We start from the raw sequence: 23,801 nt of genomic DNA on the forward strand, positions 1-23,801 counted from the left end.
AGTAGAGTGTCATAGAGTTGAGTAGAGGAGAGGAAAGTTCAGTGGTTCTGTGGCAGAGGGTGTTGTGGTGTGAGTGGGGTGGGGTAGAATAGGGTGGAGTGGATTGGAGTGGATTGAGGTAGTCTGGTGGATTGGATTAAAGTAGAGTCGATTGGTATAGAGTGGGGTGGACTGGGTGGAGTGGGGTGGATTAGAGTGTGTGGACTGGAGGAGGCGGATTGAAATGGAGTGAGGTGGATTAGATTGGGAAGGACTGTAGAGGGGTGAATTGGAGTGGGATAGATTAGATTGGACAGGGGTGGGTGGATTGAATTGGAGTGATAGGACTGGGGAGGGGTGGATTGGGTTGGGACAGGGTAGATTGGACTGGAATGGGGTTGTTTAGAGTGGGGTGAATTGGTGTGGAGTGGGTGGCTTAGATTGGACTGGAGTGGGGTGGATTAGATCGAATTGGAGTGGCTTGGTTTGGAGTGGGTTGGACGGGATTCATTGAATTAGAGTGGGGTGGATTGGATGGGAGTGGGGTGGATTGAATTGGAGTGGGGTGGATTGGAGTGGGGTGGATTGCACTGAGGTGGGGTGGATTGGATCCGGATGAATTGGTTTGAAGGGTGTGGACTGGAGTGGGGTGGAATGGAGTGCTGTCAATTGGATTGCAGTGGGGTGGACTGGAGTGGGGTGGAATGGAGTGCTGTCAATTGGGTTGCAGTAGGGTGGACTGAGTTTGAGTGAGGTGGATTGGATTGAGTGGGATGGATTGATGTGAGGTGGATTGGATTGGGGTAGATTGGATTGGAGTGGAGTGGATTGGAGTGACGTGGATTGGAGTGGCATGGATTAGAGTGCGATGGATTTTTAGCATGGGGTTGATTGAAGTGGAATGGATTGGAGTGGGGTGGATTGGAGTGGGGTGGTTAGGGAGGATTGGTTTGGGGTGGAGTGGACTGGATTTGAGTGAACTTGATTTGAGTAGGGTGGATTGTGATGAATTGGACTGGAGTGGAGTGGGGTCAGTATTTAATTTGAGCCGATGGTTTCCAGTGCAGGTGTCCAGACTTATTTTTTTAGGGCTGGCACTTATTTTTCTGCCTCAATCTTTTACTGCGAGCAAAGGACACTTATAGAAAAGACGGAGGAAGAAAAAAGCGAAAAAGCATCACAAAAGGTGAAAGCAGAAAGCTGCAAGAGTGAGCTGAAGAGGCAGGGAGCGGCTTTGAATGGATTAAAGAGGCCCGAGATGGCTTCAGGATTACGCTGCCTCAGCATTCTGTGCTCGCACATTTAATTGCAGCAGCTGCATGTTTCAGAGAAGACCTTTGGGCACTGGGACATTTTTATATACAAATCAAGCACTGAATGGGGTGAATTGGATTGATGTGGTGTGGATTGGAGTGGAGTGGGGTGGGTTGGATTGGAGTGGGGTGGACGTTTTGGGGTGGGCTGGATTTTTAGAGTGCCATTCATTGGAGTGGGGTGATTTGGACAGTGTGGGGTGGATTGAATTGTAGTGAAGTGATTGGACCGGAGTGGGGTGGATTAAATCGGAGTGGGTAGATTAAGGTGGACTGGATTGGATTGGAATGGGATGGATTGGAGTAGGGTGGAATAGATTTGAGTAGGTGAATTGGGTTGGATTGAATTGGAGTGGGTTGGATTGGTGTGAGTGGGGTGGTTTGGATTGGGTGTATTTTGTTGGATTGGAGTGGGGTGGGTGGGGTGGACTGGACTGGTGTACAGTGGACTGGATTGGGGTAGATTGGATTGTGCTGCAGTAGATTGGTGTTAGATAGATTTAAGTGGGGTGGATTGGAGCGTGGTGAAATGGGATGGAGTGGGGCATTGAAGTGGGGCAGATTGGAGTGGGGCATATTGTTTTGGATTCCAGTGGGCTAGATTGGAGTGAGGTAGAATGATATGGATTGGAGTGGGGCAGATTGGAGAGGGCAGATTGTTTCGGATTGGAGTGGGGAACATTGGAGTGGGGAAGATAGTTTGGCATTGGAGTGGGGCAGATTGAAGTGGAACCGATTGTTATGAATCGGAGTGGGGCAGATTGGATTGAGGCAGATTGTTTGGGAATGGCGTGGGGCAGACTGTTTTGGATTGGGGCAGATTGTTATGGATTAGAGTGGGCAGATTGTTTGGGATAGGAGTATAGCAGATTTGAGTGGGGCAGACTGTTTTAGATTGGAGTGGGGCAGATTGTTTTGGACTGGAGTAGGACTGGTTGTTTTGGATTGGAGTGGGTCAGATTGTTTTAGATTGGAATGAGGCAGCTTGTTTTAAATTGGAGCGGGGCAGATTCGAGTACGTCAGATTGTTTTAGAATGGAATTGGGCAGATTGTTTTGGATTGGTGTGGGGCAGATTGTAGAGGGGCAGATTGTTTGTTTGGGACTGGAGTGGTGCAGGTTGTTTTGGGATTGGAGTGGGGCACAATGGATTGGGAGAATTGGATTGGGGTGGATTGGAGTGGATTTGGGTGAGTGGTTTGGTGTGGGCTGGGGTAGATTGGAGTGGGGTAGATAGGATTGGTCTGGTCAATGGGTTTGAGTCGGTGAATTGTTGTGGAGTGGAGTGAGGTGGGTTGGATTCGTTTGGATGGGAGTGGGGCGGATTGGATTGGAGTGGAGTGCACTGGGCTGCACGATTATGTGTTAAAGCATAATTTCGGGAATTACACATAAGAAACAATATCGCTTTACAATATTTAGAACAAGATAATCACCATCTTTTGAGAACTTCGCCCAAGAGCAAAAACAAAACAAAACAGGAGTGCAAAGTGAGAAAAGAAGACTTGGGAAAATAAAAGAAAATGGTTAACTATAGGAAATAAAACTTTGCAATTTAGTTTGTTCTGCTAGGCAAATTTTTGCCAGTCACATTCCTTCTGTTTGCAGGGCCCTAGAAGTTAAAAGAAGTGCCTCAATCACTTTGGGAGCAGCAGACGGACACTGATTACGTTGAATAAATCAGTGCTCGGGCCTTGCTCCTCAAACAGAAATGGAAATGATGCTAGGGATACAGAAACAATTTATGAGACTTTAAAGAAGTGTGCCACGCAATCCAACAAATGGGAAACAATGGGTGGCTCCAACCCTTTTTTAGATAACAACAGAGTCTTGCAATCGAGATGCATGCGCTAGCGAATGCCCTTGAAGGCTCATCCCTAAATGATGTAGTGGGTTGATATGCTTTACTTTTTAATGTCTCTTATTAAAACCCCATATAGACAAACGCACTTGCAAATAATACATCTGTGAGGTCTACTTTTGCACTCCCACTTAAGAGGTAATTTCCCTAATGTCTGGGTTTTATTTAAAATAGTAGAGAGGCAATAGACAATAAAAGAGAAAATAAATCTGACAGTGTCCTTTAAGTTCTGTTTGTTTCCATTCCTGTCCCATGATATGTTTAGGCTCTGTTAGAGTACAACTGCTGTGGGTAAAATCCAAAGGACCTAGATTTACTTGCATCCATTTTAGAAGGAATACTTTTCTCTTCTGAGCCAGATGGCCAGCCTACTTCTCCTTTTTTTAGGTTGGGCGAGGATGTTATTTTTCTGGTTTCCTCTTTTGTTTGTAGGTGGCCAGTTAACAGGATGGTAGCCCATCAATGGTACAGATCATTCAGTTTTCTCAAACAATATGTAACCCATTGATTAATGTAGAGACATTATACATGTGAAAGATGTAGTGTTTTTCCCAGAAAAACACACAAGGAGGCTGAGCATCCAAAAGCTTGTCTACAGCCCTGATTTATTCTGATAAGCCTATTGTAACTTAGATAAATCTCCTGTAAAGAAAACGGGTATAGACTATTTGAGGAGGACCTAGCCTCCTGTGTCCAGTTCGATGGTGGTCTGGTGGGTTATTGTGGACAGCATTGCCCGCTGCTGCAGTTGCACGTAATGTGACTGACCTCCGGAAGCTCATTCCAGTGACCTCATAACTGATAACTCAAAGATACTGTGATGAAAAGTGAGAAGTGCCCATATAATAGCATCACCAGGACCTATGTGTCCTCTCACTTGCACACTCACTCGTTTCCCCTTTTTCCCCTAGTGAGCTGGAGAGAGTGGCTGCCCTCGGTCAGAGTGGCTTCATATGTGTGGGGTGAGGGAGGAGAGTGGCCTACAGCAGCTGTGCTTGCAAGGAGGTGAGAAGAATGGCCATCTTTTCACTGTCTCCTCTTTCCACTGGGGAGGCCTGGGGTTAACACACGAAATAATTGAAAAATGATAATAGAGTTTGTTCGAAACATAGTATGAAAAAGCCCAGGAAGAACAGAAAAAAAAATATTTATATACTTTAAAAAGTTTTCAACAGAAAAGATAGTGTAGATCCCATGGCAAGTCTCTGTTAGAGATCATAGTTAAAATACAAACATAACCTCCACGGTTAAGACCAGGGTGTGATGTGCCCACTCCATATCAATTTCAGCTTTCTTTTACTCTCAAACCATGGGGTAAGTGATACACATTCTTGTTGCTTGGATTTGAGGCCGAGGCATCCTTGCCATGCCAGTAGACTATGCCACCTGAACCTTGTTGCAGTGCTGTGTACTGTAGTATTTCATGACTGTTGACTTCTGAAATGTGGTACTGTGCCTCTCGTAAATGCCCCCTCTCTCTCCCTCCCTGTACCTTGTCCGTGGTGTCCAGGTTCTCCGTTCGCCCGTGCCAGCCTGAAAAGTGCCAAGAATGAGAGCTCCTCCTATTTCCGTCGGAAAGAGAAGATGTTCCGTTTCTTCATCCGGCGGATGGTGAAAGCGCAGAGTTTCTATTGGTTCGTCCTGTGTGTGGTGGCGCTCAACACGCTGTGCGTGGCCATTGTGCATTATGAGCAGCCCCAGTGGCTCACCGATGCCTTATGTAAGTCTGTTTTTGTCAACCTTTCCGCTTTATTAGTGAACCCCCCCCACCTCCTCCCCGACACACACACACACACCTTTGCCAACAGGGCCCAACCTGCCACTGACTTTTCCCGGCGTGATGCAGACTGAGGGTTTCTTGGGGGGGGGAAGGATGGACTGCCGTGACCCAACCATCAGATTCTCTAAATTCCTGCAGTGGAGGCTGATTTGCAAATTTTCCCGTTGCTAACTTTTGTATCTAGCCCGGCTCAGTCTAGCTTGCTGGATTCCATGCTCAGTGCACGTGAACCTATCCCTGCCACATTACCGCGAATCCACTCGTAAAGTCTCCATACCTCTGCCAGGTAATCTAATCCAAGCCCGAGCGATCTAGCGGTGTACCTCAGTCATACTTACTGCATCTCAGGCGGCTCCTCGCACGGAGCTCTCTTAGTGCTCCTAATTATATAGACATAGAGTTCTCCGGATATGTCACTGCTAGGCCTCAGGTGCAAATCTGCCAAAATACCTCATTCTAGAACTTCATCCACGCTGCTGTTTTACTGGTGGACCACACACACATCCCGCACTTCAGTACTTCAATCCAGACATGCAGCAGTCCTGCTCATCTAAGACTGCATCGCACTTACAGCTCTGCCAGTGCACCTCAGTCCAGAACTCCAGCTGTCCTGCTGTTCCACTGCTAGGCCTCGCACACAGCTCTGTCACTGTACCTCAGTGCGGGTCTGCAGCTGTCCTGCTGGTCCACTGCTGGTCCACTGCTGAGCCTGACACAACTCAGCCAATGCACCTCGCCCGTATCTCTAGCTGTCCTGCTATTCCACTGTTGAGCCATACACAGCTCTCCCAGTGCACCTCAGTCCAGAACTCCTGCTGTCCTGCTGTTCCACTGCTAGGCCTCGCACACAACTCTGCCAATGCACCTCAGTGCAGGCCTGCCGCTGCCCTGCTGTTCCACTTCTGGCCTCACACAGAGCCCTGCCAATGCACCTTGCCTTGGTCCGGATAGTCACTGCTAATCCTCATGCACCGTTCTGCCAATGCACCTTGCCTTGGTCCGGATAGTCACTGCTAATCCTCATGCATGGTTCTACCACTGCACCTCCAGGTCTGTAGCTGTGTTGTAATTCCACTGGTGAGCCTCACCAAGGGTGTAGCTTTAGGTTTTCTTTTTTCAGTCTGACTCCCCCCCTCCCCAAAATGCTTTCTTGGCTTGGTAGTTGGGGCTAGGGAACCTCAGTCAGGTCTGGTATCCCAGTGTTGGTTTTCCTTGCTGTCCTGTTTTCACTCAGAGGTTTAAACTTGCTCATTTTTTGGATCAGTAACTTAAATGTCTATAGTGAACGGTTTACCAGAAACTCAGCAAATGTGCACCCATACAAGTTTTCCTTGAATGGATGCAAATGTACTACTTTTTGGAATTCAAAACCATTGCCAGTAGTAGGCTTGGAAAGCTTTGCCAGTCTCAGGTATCCTAGCATATTACTGGCAATCAAAAACCCAAAAGGTGCTGGGGTGAATGCTTGCACATAGTCTAACCACTGGCAATCTCTCGGGGTGGCATTAAAACCATCATTTTTTGCCCACCGTGCCACACTAGACAGAGGCTCTGAATAAGGGTCTGGCAGACTTAAGAAACGCAGAAAGGGTGGCACCCTGCCTTTACACACTCACAACCAGGATATACCTATTCCGTTGGGCCCTCAGAGGAATTTTTACACAGATGGAGTAAATTTTATTCCATCAGCATAAAACTTCCAGTCGCCCGCCTCGAAATCGAGTAGGCAGACCTTGAGTTTCCCCCTCTAGCCCACTGCTTTTTTAGTTGGGAAATCTGAGATTCACACCCCCGAATCTCACTGACTAAGTTACGCCCCTGAGCCTTACACACAGCTCTGCTATTGCAGTACAGTCCAGATCTGCAGTAATAACTTTATTCCGCTACTGGTCCTCTGCACAGCTCTGTTATTGCACATCGGCCCAGATTTTCCAAGGATGGATCTCACTGATTACACTGTAGGCTCCCTAGTCACCCCACATCTCTTGCCACTGCCCCCCCTTTATCCCTACCGTTCAGTTAAGCTTCCCCTCCCAATTCCAGGACGGAGGCCTATGCGCATCTGCACCACTCACCATCACTCCCGCCTACCACGCTGTTGAACACGCCAGGGGCTTGTACAATCTGTAAATTCGACTTAATACTGACCTGCTACTTCCCCGCTGTTCTACTCAAGTGTAAATGAAGGATCTGTCAAAGACTGACATTTGGTCCGTGTTATGTTGTGACTGAGCGGGGTTTTAGCTCAAGCTGAATTACTGCCAGCGGGAAATCATTTATTGCATTTTTCAACTGCCGTGTGTGTTGTGCGTAGGGAGTATCGAACGTGCGCGAACGTGTCACCTGGAAGTGTGAACCAATGAGTTCTGATATTCCTTCAGAGGTTTAAGGGTGCATCGGGTTAGGGGGTGACTATGTGGCCCATTTCACTGATTCCTTGGCCACAATTATTGGTGGCCCCAAAAATCGCCAGCAGTGCTCCTCCTATCTGTGAGCGAGAGGAGCCTAAGGAGAACTTCACATAAATGTCCCGGTTTTTGGGGCAAAGGTCAGGTCAACCTGCCAACGCTTTTGTTAATTTTAAATAAATGTCCCTTTAAATACATGTCCCTGTTTTTGGGACAAAGGTCAGGTCAACCTGCAAATCAGAAGTGAAAGGTATGCTCTCCTTTAACATGCACCTCTATAGTCTTAAATACTAAGGGGGGGGGAGTCTGCTCCCAGCTGGCGGGAGTCTGCTCCCAGCCTGCGGCAGCTTTAAACATACATCCGCCGGGTGGGGACAGTGTAGCCACCCTCCCCTTTATAATAAAATGCTGCCTCAGGAGATGGGATCCACGGGGCATGATGAGTCTAAGGTGGGTGGAATACACAGCCCTACCTAATTTTTTAATATATTTGGCCTGGGGAATGGAGTCCAAGGACCTATTAAGGCTCGGGGAAGGGGGCTGCTTTCCCCTTCCTCTTAGAATTTGACTTCTGTGGATGGGACCCCAAGGGAAAAGAAGGCCACAGGGATGGGTCCCTGGGACCTTTGAGAGCTTGGGGAGGGGGTCCAATGCGCAGAAATCTATGCATGGCGGATGCACGAATTATAGTTACCTTAGGGCATGAGTTATTTTTACTTAAGATAACTTAATTGGCAAATTTCAGTGGTTTTTAGAGTTTAAAACATCACGATTTTACAGAACATTTCACCTAACTATAACCTTACTTTGTTTTTTTCAGGAAATGTATATAAATGTAAATGTATATATATATATATTATATATATATATATATATAATAATCTACATGCACAGTTTTCTCAACAATAAGTTTACTGCAAATATTGCAGTCATATTGTCAAAGATGTTGTAGAAGATGTAATGAGTGATGTAATATCTGGGGTAATTAGCAGTGTATGGTGAAGGCGCGGGTTATAATTACCTTAGGGCGTGAGTTATAGTTGCTTGAAATAACTCTACTAACCACTGAATTTTTATGGTTTTGCACAATTGTAATGTGAGCCGAACTATAATGTCCCTCTAACCTTTGATTTTTTAAGGTGAATTTCTATCCTTTTTGCAATTCTATTTCCTAACTATAACATCCCTGTAACTTTTGTTTTTTTTCTGTGAATTTCTTTGATTTTATTTTACGTTAAGTAATTGTAATTACTTTTCGTTAATCCAACCACCACCACGCATGGCCTCTGGCCGTGTGCGGCCAACCCCCTATAACCATCCAACCACGTGCCACACTGCGCCTTTGGTTGTGTCTGACGGGCCTTCCCTGAATATCAATTCACCAAAATCCCAGGGGTAGCGGAAGTGACATCACACAGCATTTGAACTTTACTTTCACTCACACACACATGCTTAAGCATATACACACACGTTCACACGTACACACACTAACTCTCACATAAAGAGGCTCTCACACGCAAGCACACATGCAACATATTTTCAAAAGCATTTTGTACTTGCCTTAGCTGCTGAGGGAGGGTCGTGTTCCAGCTAGTCGCACTCCATTCTTTATGACGTTAATAGCGAATAATGTATTATTCACTATTAGTGTAATAAAACACTGGCAGAAAACATGGAAATTGGAGCCCCAACCGACTTCCATGAGGTCAAGCTGTCCTCATGTTCCTGACACAGATTTTGCCACCTCTTAGGCCAGGGGTCGCAAAGGCACTGCTGCGACCCCCGGCAACCCCTAAGTGTTGTCCATGGAGGCTTCTATGCCATTTTACATACCTGTAGTTTCTAAAAGGGAGAACACAACCTCTGGTCTCAGCAGCAGATGACAAAAAAGAACCCACTTGTCACAGTCACTTCATGCGATATTGCGCTCGAAAAAAGCCAGAATGCATACACCATTCAAGGATTACAGATCATTTTTGAAGATGGAAATGCAAAAAAATACACTTGCTTTGCCTTGGTCATGCGTAGGAAGTTAGGATGATTAGTACGCCAACTTGGGCACCTGCTTTGTTTATATCTGTAAGTGGTTCCCATTGAGGCTTAATTTCTGTGTATAAAACATTGTGCCAGAATGATTCCTGTCCTGCATATTTATTCCAGGAGAGGCCACCATTTTTTTCAAAACATTTCAGATACAGTGGAGGGAGCCTCAAGGTCCCTGCGGTCCCAGCTGGCTTTCCGCCTTCTTTAAGAGCTGGCATTGCTCCCGCATGCAGGGAGCTGCTGGAAATGCAGCTCCCTCCATGTGGGAGCAATACTTTTATCCGTTTCCCTGTCCGCTTATCTGAGGGCAGGGAAACAGTTAAAAACTCTGCTTCCAGAAAGTGTGAGCATTTTGACAGCTCCCACTTGCTGGAAGCAGAGTTAGTGTTTGCTTTTGCTTGGCGGAAACTGTGCCTAGCAAAAGCAAACAGCTGTCTCCCAAGGGTATGATAGCAGGAGCTGGCCCTGGGTGGTGGCTCCAGGAGGGCGGCCGCGTGGCCCCCCTCCTTTGTTGTGCCTGGGCTAGTCCTAGGGAGGTGGTGGTCCGCGGGGCCATATATATCACTTGGGAATGGGGGCCGTGCGGCCCTCTTCATGATTTAAAATTCTAATTTGGCCTTGGGGTAGTGGTGGTCCCTGGGACCAGGGTCTACGCAGACCCCTTCCTTCATGGTCAGTTCACCTAGGAGAGGTGGTGGTCCCTGGGGCACCTGAAAACCCCAAGAAGGGGGGTCCATGCAACTCCCCCTCATCTTTTTTAAAAAAAAAGCCCAGGGAAGGTGGTGGTCCCCTGAGCCTGGGGGAGGGCCGCATGGCCCCCTATATATTTTTTATATTTAGCCCTTGGGAGGTGGTGATCCCCAGGGCATAAAAAAGGCCCTTGGAGAGGGCCCCCATGTGCCCACCTCCATGTTTTATAAAATATGCATGCTTCCGGGACCTGGTCCACTCGGAGGTTACATTAAAAACAAGCAGGGGAAACGCGCTTGTTTTTTTTTTCTGAATTAATGGCAAAATTTGTGGATATCATTTCAAAAAATGCTTTTTTTTTGCCCTGGTGGGAATCCAGGGGGACCGCATCACCAAGGCTTGGGAGTTAGGGTATTTTTACCCTCCCCCCTTTTTTGGGTTTATTTTTGGGACCCATGGCTGCCAACACTTCCTGGATGAAGTGTGGCAGCCCACCAGATCTCTGCACGAGATCAGGAGTATTCGTGAATTCTTCGCGACCCTAGATATACTAATTTGGATTTCCTTTAATTTCTAGAAAACCACTGAACATATTTATACCAGATAACAAAAAGGGTGCTTTCTACCTTTCTGCCAAATGTGGTGTAATTCCATACAGTGGTTCAGGCAGTAGTTGTGTCTTAAATCTCTATGGAAATTAACTTGGTAAACACACTTTTTTTACCCCCTTTATCTTTGCTCCTGCATTATGGATCGCCCCAAAAAAAAACAAAAAAAAAACACAAACACGCACACACACCCTCCCCCTTCTTAAGGTGTTTTTCCTGCTCGATAGAAAGACATGCACTTCCTCCCACCTTGCTTGAGTCAAACACCAACCCATCCCTGCATCAGAGCAGAAGGAGGCGTTCTGGATGAGGTAAGCTTTCTGTGATTGGCCCACTGGGGTTGCTAACTGCAGAATCAGATGTGCTTCACATAGCAAGACCAACAGCAAAGCTTTGCACCATGTATCTCAGCAGCAGCCCAGCACTGCCTCTGCCAGGGGTCAGGGCAGCAGACCCGCGGTCACGGTCTGCCTTACAAGGCCCTTACTCACCGTTTATAATTGAATTAGGAAATGCTTCTCTTTTAGATCGAATTACAGCAGGTCTCGTTATCAGGAGGGTCAGCTGTCTCGGTCCTTCATCAGAGAGACAGCGCTTGATCACTCAGATGTGTTACTGTCTCCCTGACTTTCGTTTTCCCTCCTACCATCGCTTGCTTCTCCTCTCATTTCCCTCTTTTCTATTCTTACGCTTTTTCTATCTTCCCTCCCTCTGTTCTTCCTTATATTACTTCCTTCTTTCTTTATTTCCTTGCAGTTTCCTTGATCTTTTTTCCCCATTCCTTCTTTCTTTCTTGGTTAGTTTCTTCATCACCCTCTTACATTTTCCCTCCCTATATATTTTGTTTCCTTACTCACTCTAACTCTTTCTTCATTCAATCCATTCCATATTTCTACCCTCCTGCCCATTATCCTTCATACTTCACTGCCTTCTAGTTCATTACTTTTTTCATCTTCAAACCACCCCTCCTTTCCCTCCTCTTACCCTGCTTCACTTCCAGTTAATGCAGCAGGGATGAGAGATCCCAGGTGCTGATATAAAACAGGCAGAGAAGAGAGATCCCTGGTGCTGATGTAAAACAGGCAGAGAAGAGAGATCCCTGGTGCTGATGTAAAACAGGCAGAGATGAGCGATCCCATGTGCTGATATAAAACAGGCAGAGAAGAGAGATCCCTGGTGCTGATGTAAAACAGGGACAGATGAGAGATTCCTGGTGCTGTTATAAAACAGGTAGAGATGAGAGATTCCTGGTGCTGATGTAAAACAGGCAGAGATGAGAGATCCCTGGTGCTGATGTAAAACAGGGAGAGATGAGAGATTCCTGGTGCTGATGTAAAACAGGCAGAGATGAGAGATCCCAGGTGCTGATGTAAAACAGGCAGAGAAGAGAGATCCCTGGTGCTGATATAAAACAGGCAGAGATGAGAGATCCCTGGTGCTGATATAAAACAGGCAGGGAAGAGAGATCCCTGGTGCTGATGTAAAACAGGGAGAGATGAGAGATTCCTGGTGCTGATGTAAAACAGGCAGAGATGAGAGATCCCAGGTGCTGATGTTAAACAGGCAGAGAAGAGAGATCCCTGGTGTTGATGTAAAACAGACAGTGATGAGAGATCCCAGGTGCTGATATAAAACAGGCAGAGAAGAGAGATCCCTGGTGGTGATGTAAAAAAGGCAGTGATGAGAGATCCCAGGTGCTGATATAAAACAGGCAGAGAAGAGAGATCATTGGTGCTGATGTAAAACAGGGAGAGATGAGAGATCCCTGGTGCTGATATAAAACAGGCAGAGAAGAGAGATCCCTGGTGCTGATGTAAAACAGACAGAGAAGAGAGATCCCTGGTGCTGATGTAAAACAGGCAGAGATGAGCGATCCCAGGTGCTGATATAAAACAGGCAGAGAAGAGAGATCCCTGGTGCTGATGTAAAACAGGGACAGATGAGAGATTCCTGGTGCTGGTATAAAACAGGTAGAGATGAGAGATTCCTGGTGCTGATGTAAAACAGGCAGAGAAGAGCGATCCCTGGTGCTGATGTAAAACAGGCAGAGAAAAGAGATCCCTGGTGCTGATGTAAAACAGGGAGAGATGAGAGATTCCTGGTGCTGATGTAAAACAGGGAGAGATGAGAGATTCCTGGTGCTGGTATAAAACAGTTAGAGATGAAAGTTCCCTGGTGCTGATGTAAAACAGGGGGAGAGGAGAGATCCCTGGTGCTGGTATAAAACAGGTAGAGATGAAAGATCCCATTGATTAAATGGATTCCAACTTTCCAGGGATGGTTTATAGAAAGGAAGCAATTAATAGAGAGGCATGGTCTAAACATATGTACGAATCGTCCCTGCAAAAGAGACTTGTATACTAACGAATGCCTATATTTCAAAAGGCTAATAAAGCTCAAATGTATAAATAGATCATTCTACAATCTATGAGCTCAATGTTATCAGACTCAATCAGTTCATTTCTGTAACAAATATAGTTACATTTTATAGCTTTGGAACCAAACTACAAAAGTCATGTCAATGCAACAATAAACTTTGCTGTCCCAACAAATACACGCTCTGATTCCATCAGATCCAGCTTAGTGCCTTAAAATGAAACGTAAAGCATTTAGCTTGTAAAAGTCTTTTGTGAAAAAAAGGAGCAATGTGAGAGCAATGTGATTTAGATTCACAGTTTTTAACTTTAACTGCCTTTTACAAAAAATTGTGTGGTGTCATGCAAATCTAAATTCACTGAATTACTCCCTCTGGTGACCTCCCGACCAAATTTGCAGACCTCTACTTCTTGCTTTAGCACCAAGAGGAATACAAGGTAACTTGACTCATCATGTAAGTGTCGAAAATTGCCCAAGTACCTTCTTTCTACAGTCCTCTTGTCCAATCATTCTGTTTCTTTGCTTTACAGGTCACTGATTTTATAGACTATCATCCTGAATGATCCATACCAACTAATTTAGCATCCATTGTTACTCACAAAGTTTTCAATAATTAGGGAATCCCTACATTGATGCTTTTCTGTGGCTCTCCTTGGCACCGAGTCTTAGGAGTGGTAGGAGTGGTCTGTAGGAGTGGTATATTTCATAGGTGACCCCTGTCCCTTTCTGTTTATTTCGGTTATTCACTCGTATATACTTACATTTGAGATGAAGTCAAAATTACATGTTTACGGCCATGTACAATAAATGGCTAAATAATGTGCATGCTGCATGTGGAAACTGTGGCTGCACTCTAGTCCTTATCCACTTGTTAGAACAGAGTAGCTTCAATCAGAGAGCCCACATAGGTTATTTTACCAATAGGCAGTAGACTTCATTTAAAACTATAAGTGAAAGAGTTTAAAGAACTTCAAGAAACAGCTTCAGAACCTAGCAAAAGAGTAGGGATTGGTATAGTTTCCTGCTATTATTAAAGATTCCATGGACTCCTCCTTCTGTTGATTTGCAGACTCTCCTCTAAGCAGGGCTGGCCATTTTATTGGGTAGAATAGAGGACATTTGCGGACTTCCTTCTGTTCATTTCTCTGCGCATGCGCAAAGTTAGCATAGGCATAATCTCTGCCTTTCCAGAAATCCCAAATGCAACAACAAGGTGATGGATGGAATGCTTGAATTAATCTCAGCCACTGGCAATCACTCAGGCCGCATCCCAATCCATTGTTTTTCACCCACAATGCCACCTCAGTTTGGACCCAGCCACATACAAATCATTCTCGACCCTGCTCCATGCGGAGCAGTCCAGCCCAGATTGCCAACTTACAAAATTTCTCCTCAAAATGTTTGTGCAGAATATTTGCTGTATGTGTGGAATTTGAAAAATCCAGTTGAAAATGTAATGGAATTTTTATTTCTAATTTCAGTCATTCCCTCCAGACCATACGCTTAGACCTCATATTTTCCTGCTGTCCTTTCCTCCCAAAGAATACTTTCCTCTTGTAGCTGCGATGTTTTAAAAAATATTCTATATTGTGGTAGAGCCTGTGTTTAATTGCATTAACACGTGAGAGGAAGGACAGTAAGGTGCTGCTAAAGCTATTAAAGCATAAGGTTATTTTGACCCTCATTAATACTGCCTAAAAGTTGTCTCTGTCTCTACATCATTGCCCCACCTTTTGTAATTTGCATCCTAAGATATTCAAATTACACCACAGTGCTATATTTATCAATGACCTTATTATGTTTCCTAGCCGAGACCTATCTGGGCATTACTTCTGTCTCTTTGTTGACTGTCCTTAAACAGTCGGAAATTATTCCACCTTTTAAGGCCAGGCCACAAAGAGCTGAAGTTGCACTTTTGAGTTTTTTCCAACTGATCCCAGTAATTACCTTTGCACATCATCTATTCTTAGGCAGTTTCTATACTCAGCTAAAAATGTGTGTGGAACCATCAGACATCCCTTTTTACTTTGAACCTGACTGCATTCTATTTGTTCTAAATTTACTCCTCAACTACACATACAATGCTTTTGGACTCCTTTTCCCTGCACTTTGGCTCAAAGTATTTCCCATAAAACGTTCCATTTGATTGAATAGACTGCTATTGATATTTCAGGCAACATTATGGCCTCATCAATTTCATTGTCATTATTTGTAGCTTCTTTGCACAAAGCCTCAATCAGCCACTGAATGGGTCTCTCTCTGCTCATTTCAGTATCTATTTTGCGTATGATAATCCCGATCCGGTCTCCCTGATGCCGATGTTAGGTGCCAAGTGGCGGTATATGCAAGGGTCTCTTTGGACATGAATCCCCTCATAACACAAACAATGACTGGACACTGCCGATAGGGATTGTATGAAACCACAGTTGATACACAACCCCCAACACTGCAGGTTTTGATACATGCACAGGCTGGGACTAAAGCACTATTGTGGAGCACCTCTCCACAATACAGACTTTCCATGGATCACTTTTGTGTGCTATTTGCTATGCAAATTTGCAGTACCCGCTTTCAGTGCTAAAGGGACAAGATTAATGAGCTTCCAGGACCATTAATGGATGACGTGTACTGTGAGTTTTAAAACCAGCCAATACAGGGTTTTTAATTTGATGGTGTCACATCTAACCACATAGAATGCCCACTCAGGCTCGCCCTAGACTTGGAGGGGCTCTGAAAGCCCCTTCATTTCAGAACTGATCTGGTCAGCTCTGAGGGCCTGATTGGGTAATAGTTTGATATTGTAATAAGGATTCAGGGCACTGCTCAGACCACCACTCCTTCCCTACTGGGACCGCTTTAAATGAACCTGAGTCCTAAGGGTTTCACACTCTCAGGTTACTCCTTCCAAGCTTCTTGGCCATCACTTTCTTTAAGCATTGTTGTCTCATCTTCTGTAGGCTTCCAGCCCATGACCGTCACCCCGTCTGGAAAACTCCTCTCAAAGACATGTCAACTTTCTCTTCCCTTCCCTGGGTTCCCCTCACTCAAAAAACACTTGTACTCAGTCCTCCGTACCCACAGTTTTATCCTTTTACAAGAGGCCTGATGTAATGTTGTGATCAGGAATGGAGACCACTCATTAGACTGCTACTCCTTACCTATCTGCGGTCCTTTGGCAGATCTGTAGCCCTTTTGGATTCCTATCATTGGGGTCAGTCCTTGCAAAGCTTCCTGTTCCTATTGTCCTTTCTTTCGCTCATTCCAATAGTTCCGGCACTCGGTTTTCCCTACCCTTGAGGGTATCATTTGAAATAGATCTCATGATTCCCCATCCTCCAGTTCACTCTTAGATCTTCTGACTCTCACCCACCCTCAGGTACCCACTGTACAAGGGCTTCTGCCTCCATCCCCTTCCCCGCTCACAGTCTGCACTTTCCAAGGGCCCTGCCCTGTCCCATGCCTCTGGCTCTCGCCTGGACAGTCCCCTTGGGTTCACCTCACTGCGGTGGGTATGTAGTCTATCTGCACTGCCTGACTTCCAGCCTCGTCTCTTTTCCAGATTTTGCGGAGTTTGTATTCCTGGGACTCTTCCTGACCGAGATGTCCTTGAAGATGTACGGGCTGGGGCCCAGAAATTACTTTCACTCCTCCTTCAACTGCTTCGACTTTGGTGTAGGTGTTTGGTGAATATGTTGACCAAATATTTTTTAAGTTTCTTCCAGTGCATGGTAGTCTTCAGTGCAGAGTGTGCGCCAGTGTGTGGTTGTTGCAAGGCTGTGGCCTCAGGCGCATTACTGCAAAGGCATTTGCATCACTATATCTTACAGACACTCACAGATCAGTCGTTCTGTTTTCCTAGATATCAGGCAGTGACAATTCAGCCACAGCATTCTCTGACAGAACTGTTTCACCAGCTGCTCACAGAACTGTCTCAAGCACTCAAACAGTCTCTAACACAAGGGATAACACAAGAGCAACAGGCAGTCATACAGTCACTCATTACTCAGTAATATTACACCCTGTAAGTAGACCGCCTACAGGCAGTCACACATTCATTACTCGGTAATACCACACCCTGTAAGTAGACCGGCTACAGGCAGTCACAGTCATTACTCAGTAATACCACACCTTGTAAGTAGACCGGCAACAGGCAGTCACAGAGTCATTACTCAGTAATACCACACCCTGTAAGTAGACCGGCTACAGGCAGTCACACATTCATTACTCAGTAATACCACACCCTGTAAGTAGACAGCTACAGGCAGTCACACAGTCATTACTCAGTAATATCACACCCTGTAAGTAGACGGCTACAGGCAGTCACACAGTCATTACTCAGTAATACCACCCCCTGTAAGTAGACGGCTACAGGCAGTCACACAGTCATTACTCAGTGATACCACACCCTGTAAGTAGACCGGCTACAGGCAATCACACAGTCGTTACTCGGTAATACCACACCCTGTAAGTAGGACGGCTACAGGCAGTCACACAGTCATTACTCAGTAATATCACACCCTGTAAGTAGACCGGCTACAGGCAGTCACACAGTCATTACTCAGTAATATCACAGTCATTACTCGGTAATACCACACCCTGTAAGTAGACCGGCTACAGGCAGTCACACAGTTATTACTCGGTAATACCACACCCTGTAAGTAGACGGCTCCAGCTTTAAACAGCATTACAAAGACATCTGCCTCTCCTATAAATCCTTGATTTCAGGAAGGCTTTCAAAACCAATCAGATCAAACCGCACCTAACTCCAGGGCCTCACTAGGACTCCCTGGGTGTTATTTGCTAAAGAGTTTGCACAGGTGCCTGCTTGGTGCAAAGCAGAACAAACATTTGCATCAAATCTTTGCATCTTTTTACTTAATTTTGTAACAGTCAGCAGACACAAGGCACGTTTACAGGGTGTCACCCGAGCACCCAGGCAGAACTTAGCAAATACCACTTCCATGTTTATACCCTGGGGATTCCGGATTCTCATGAACTATACACTGCGGGCCGCCTCACCCCAGGTCATGTCCTCGATTCCTCTCCCCCCTATCCACTGTGTGCAACATCTGTATCACTCCTCTTCCTGGACGAGATGTTGATTGATTTTCAGAGCTCGAAACTATACATTGAGCCCATGCTTTACTAACATACACATAAATAAATACGTTTTGTAGGAGGCCCGCAGAGTGAACTATAACACTCTCAGACTCTCAAATTCATAGCACTGCCACTTAATCGTGGTGAGAGGGCATCAAACACCAAATAAGTGAACAGGTGCACAAAGGGAGCAGTTGGTAACTGGGGGCAGTGTTGTCCAGCAGATCATCCTTTGTCTGAATAATGTATGGACAGACCGTAAAACTGAGGGCCTGATTTATACTTTTTTAACGCCGCATTTGCGTCATTTTTTTACACAAAAGTGGCGCAAACGTACAAAATTCAATTATATTTTGTAAGTTTGTGCCACTTTTGCGTCAAAAAATGACGCAGATGCGGCGCTAAAAAAGTATAAATCAGGCCCTGAGTGTCCAGATGACGTGGTGGAACCTTCAGCCGCGGGAATGTTGCCAGTAGTTTTTGGGTTGTGGAGGCATGACTGCTTACTTCGAGTAGGGACGGTGAAGCCAGCATCCAGGAACTCCCTCACCCAAAGTGCCTTCTCCTTTCCAGGTCATCTTGGGGAGCATTTTCGAAGTGATCTGGGCAGTGGTAAAGCCTGGGACCTCATTTGGAATCAGCGTGCTCCGAGCGCTTCGGCTACTCAGGATCTTCAAAGTCACCAAGTAAGTCCTGCTTCCTTCTGCCACTTTCATCCACTGGTGATGTCCGTGTGTGTAAAGGACACCTCTGGGCACAAGTGGTGTTCTGCATGTCAAGTGAGTACCTTAAGTATTCAGTGGCTGAAAATGTCACTCAATAGAATTATGGGCCTCGTGCCTCTTAACCTTTTGGGTCCCTTTTAACTCCTTTTGAAGGCCATGAACCCACAGATGTCAGTGGAGTTGAGGACATGTTTCTCTGGGTGAGTAAGGTGTGTAGGGTGGGCAACCACACTCAACACTATGAGAGACAATTGACATTGCGATTTTGAAGATCATATGAAGTAGTTGAGAAACACGAGGGTAAGTTAGGCACCATAGTTCTGTGTACACTATTTGGGCCTGGGGGCAGCATGTCCTTACTCTGTCTGAAGAGAATGTTCATCCTCATTGCGTAAGAGATGTGTCAGGGGCACAGTGGATCCGCACTCTTTGAACTGTGCTCAGTAATTCTGTTATTATGTGGGATGGACACACGGAGATGGAGAAGTAGGGGACATGTGTGGTGTATACCAGATGGGCACTTTCAATCTGGATGTGTGAAATGGGTGTCGGGAGCACCCTGGTTCTGTTTTGTGTTAGTGGACATCCAGGGCACCTTGGTTCTACGGTGTGTGAAAAGGGCATACAAAGGCACTGTGGTCTTCACCACATTTATTACTTAATTTAACTCCTTTTTCCACCGTGGATGTGCTGTATGCACATGGACCTGCTCTGGTTTTACTGAACACGAGACAGCACCATATATAGATTAATGCATAAATATGCGTTGTCAAAAATAGGCACCTGAGAGCACCATAGATCTGACCTGTGTTATTGAACATCTGAAGGCACCAAGAATCTACTGTGTGTGAAGTGTGACCTGATGGTACCACAGCCCCACATACTCTGTGTACATTCATCACGTCATACTACCATGGATCTGCATTGTGGAAGATGCAAGTCTGACGGATACATCGGGCTTGCTGTGTGTGTGGACTGGCAAATGTGTCCGCGGAGCCCTGTCATTGGCTCTCTTAATCAAATGACACCCGGATCCATTGGTTCTCCGCAATGTTGATACATATTACTTAGACATGCATGATGGGTGATGTTTGGCTAAGCAGCCACTGAAAGCATTGTTTTTTTGTGTGGGTAAACACCCTCCAATTGTTGTTCTGTGGATAAACACCCCTAAGCACACAGCAGAATACTATAAACTTGGGTCGGTTCTTGGGATAAACACCAATTAGGATTAAAAGGTTGTTGGGAAGGGGTAAATTACATTTTCATACACTTCTTCATAATTCCACGTCTATACCTGATTTCACACATTAGAATATGGTCCTTGACCTTTTGACAAGGCTGTGACGATGTGGATACATTTATCTGTGCAATGGTCACCAGTTTGTCTCTGGTATCCCAGGAGTTGTAGATTGGTGTAGAACAGTGGGCCTGCTTTCCAGAATGAAGAGTTGCATTGGCCAGTTATGGTAATTTTTCCAGAGACAAGTAGAAAGGTATGAGGGTGGTAAACTATACCGACTCTGTACATACCTTTCTCGCCTAGCATGCTCTCACTGTTATGCTCAAAACAGAATAGGATCATTTGCCTTTGTAGGAAATATCAGAGGGATAAAGGAGGCTTACGCTTTTCTACATACATGATTTTTGTGTCCAGCTATTCAATAGTTTGGCACTGATTTCATAGTAGTTAGTTTTCAATCCCTCGCCAACCTATCTTCAATCCTGTTTCAGTCACTCTTGAAGTTTGACCTTGATGCAAGACTGTAAGTTATGGTACCACTGTTACTTGGGTATGGAATATCAGGGATGAAGATGACATGAATATCCATAACTACAAAATAGGACTGTGTGATCTCAAAGGCAGTGACCTGAATTTAACATTTGTTTTTCCTAGTATGACTCCCACCTCCTGACAACAGTTGGGTTAATTTATGCAGTCCTCATCATAGAACATCATAGTTAATCTATGAAGCCAAAGTGGGCCAAAGCATTCTCAAGTGTTCAGTGCATTACATATCGGATGAAGTACCCACCCCATTGTGCTTTATAAGAATATTTCAAGTCACAGAGGAGCTCTGTGACCATACAGAGGAATGAGGCCAAAGACCGAGTTCCTTCATAAGGTCATGGAACTCGGAGTTCACTTGCAGTATACTGTTAATGTATGGAAGCTGTTTTTTATTACATATAATACATGGTTACACCATCACCATTCCCATAAACCACTCAAAATCCTTGGTGTCTTTCTTTTTCTTGTTCATTGCAGACACGAATAAAAAGCTTAATCTGTACTGAGAAAATAAACACACAAACAAACAGTGAATATTTTTGCAATAAGATATTAGAATCAGTTTAATGTAAACAGGGTTACAAAGTGGTGTGGCTCAGACTGTGAAAAACACGCAGAGAGTCTGTCTGTTTTAATGACTTATTGCATGGAAAAAATGTAAATGGTATAAATCTCTTATTTCCCCTGATCCCTTTTTCTTTTTGGGAGAAATCTATCACCAGAAAGAAAACCAGTCCCCATTTTCCTTGTTTAATCTGTCACTGTTATTAAGTTCCCTGACATGTCTTTCATCCTGGCAGCTGAGCCGGGCTTCAGGAATTGTGATGTCATAATTCAACTGTAATAATTTATTACATACGTGTAAGAAGTTGGCTCTGTATATGCTATCTCAAAGTGAGAGATGGTGTGCCCAGAGTCCAAGGGTTCCACTTAGAGGTTGATAGTGGCAAAATTATATACTTCTAATGCTCTATTTTGTGGTAGTGTGGTCGAGCAGTAGGCTTATCAGAGGGTAGTGTTAAGCATTTGTTGTACACACACAGGCAATAAATGAGGAACACACACTCACGTAACTCCAGGCCAATAGTTTTTATATAGAAAAATATATTTCCTAAATTTGTTTTAGAACCACAAGATTCAAGATTTGAAGTAAATACATATAATGGAAGGTACTCCACGCAGGTAAGTAGAGAACTTTAAATTAAAGCAGTAGTACACACTTGTTAGGTAAAAATGGCAATAAGCTATTTTTAAAGTGGACACTGCAAAATCAACAATACCTGGGGGAGGTAAGTATGGTTAAGTTTCTGAGGTAAGTAAAGCACTTACACATTCAGTCTCCTGGGCATAGGAAGCCCACTGTTGGGGGGTCAAGGCAAACCCCAAAGTCACTGCACCAGCAACACAGGGCAGGTCAGGTCAGGTGCAGAGGTCAAAGGAGGGCCGAAAACACATAGGCGCCTATGGAGAACAGGGGTGCTCCGGTTCTGGTCTGCTGGCAGGTAAGTACCCACATCTTTGGGGAGCAGACCATGGGGTTTTTGTAGAGCACTAGAGGGGACACAAACAGGCACACAAAACACACCCTCAGCCGCACAGGGGCGGCCTGGTGCAGTGTGAAAAATAGGCATCGGTTTTGCTACAGGAAGCAAAGGAGGGACCGGGGGGTCACTTAGGCGATGTAGGCAGGGCACACAGGGGCTTCTCGGGCCAGCCACCGACTGGGCTAGGAAGAGGGCTGCCTGCTGGTCACTCCTGCACTGGAGGTTGGTTCCTCTCGGTCCTGGGGGCTGCGGGTGCAGTGCTTGGTCCAGGTGTCGGGTTCCTTGTTACCAGACAGTCGCGGTCAGGGGGATCCTCTGGATCCTCTCTGCAGGCATCGCTGTGGGAGTGCAGGGAGGTCGACTCAAGTTACTCACGTTGTCGCAGTCGTCTGGAAGTCCTCTCTGCAGTGTTTGTTCCTTAGAGCTCAATCCGGGGGCGTCGGGTGCAGAGTGTGAAGTCTCACGCTTCCGGCAGGAAGAGAGAGTTCTTTGAAAGTTGTTTCTTTGTTGCAAAAATATTGCTGTTGGGGAACAGTGACACTGTTCTCTGGAGGTTATTGGTCCTTCGGTTTCAGGGCAGTCCTCTGAGTCCTCAGAGGTCGCTGGTCCCTGTCGGATGCGTCGCTGTGCAGGTTCTTTGAGTCTGGAGACAGGCCGATAGGGCTGGGGCCAAGTCAGTTGTTGTCTCCGTCATTCCTGCAGGGCTTTCAGGTCAGCAGTCCTTCTTCTTTTTTGTAGGTTGCAGGAATCTGATTTTCTGGGTTCAGGGTCGCCCCTAAATACTAAATTTAGGGGTGTGTTTAGGTCAGGGGGCAGTAGCCAAAGGCTACTGTCCTGGAGGGTGGCTACACCCTCTTTGTGCCTCCTCCCCGAGGGGAGGGGGCACATCCCTATTCCTATTAGGGAAATCCTCCAAACTCAAGATAGAGGATTTCTAAAGGCAGGGGTTACCTCAACTCAGGACAACTTAGGGGCTGTCCTGACTGGTGGGTGACTCCTCCTTGTTTTTCTCATTATCCTCTCCTGCCTTGCCGCCAAAAGTGGGGGCAGTGGCCGGAGGGGCGGGCATCTCCACTTGCTGGGATGCCCTGGGGTGCTGTAACAAAAGGCAGGAGCCTTTGAGGCTCCCCTCCAGGTGTTACAGTTCCTGCAGGGGGAGGTGAGAAGCGCCTCCACCCAGTGCAGACTTTGTTTCTGCCCTCAGGGAGCACAAAGGCTCTCACCCCAGGGGAGCAGAAACTTGTCTCAGTGGCAGGTTGGTACAGACCAGTCAGTCCTGCACTGAAGGATTGGGTAAAATACAGGAGACACCTTCTAAGATGCCCTCTGTGTGCATTTTGTAATAAATCCAACACTGGCATCAGTGTGGGTTTATTATTCTGAGAAGTTTGATACCAAGCTTCCCAGTATTCGGTGTAGCCATTATGGAGCTGTGGAGTTCGTTTTGACAAACTCCCAGACAATATAATTAATATGGCCACACTGTACTTACAATGTCTAAGAATAGACTTAGACACTGTAGGGGCATATTGCTCATGCAGCTATGCCCTCACCTGTGGTATAGTGCATCCTGCCTTAGGGCT

General features: G+C 45.7%; 1 protein-coding gene across 1 annotated transcript in view; it reads left to right on the forward strand.

Moving 5' to 3' along the window:
• The window catches only part of CACNA1B (calcium voltage-gated channel subunit alpha1 B), an 856,833-nt gene that overhangs the window by 543,546 nt on the left and 289,486 nt on the right, over window positions 1-23,801 (forward strand). The window contains exons 11-13 of the mRNA XM_069241492.1: window positions 4,663-4,872; window positions 16,617-16,729; window positions 18,731-18,843. Coding sequence (XP_069097593.1) covers window positions 4,663-4,872; window positions 16,617-16,729; window positions 18,731-18,843 — 436 coding nt within the window. The remainder of the gene's footprint in view (window positions 1-4,662; window positions 4,873-16,616; window positions 16,730-18,730; window positions 18,844-23,801) is intronic.

The sequence above is a fragment of the Pleurodeles waltl genome, chromosome 6 (assembly GCF_031143425.1).
Source record: "Pleurodeles waltl isolate 20211129_DDA chromosome 6, aPleWal1.hap1.20221129, whole genome shotgun sequence".
Classification (NCBI taxonomy): domain Eukaryota; kingdom Metazoa; phylum Chordata; class Amphibia; order Caudata; family Salamandridae; genus Pleurodeles; species Pleurodeles waltl.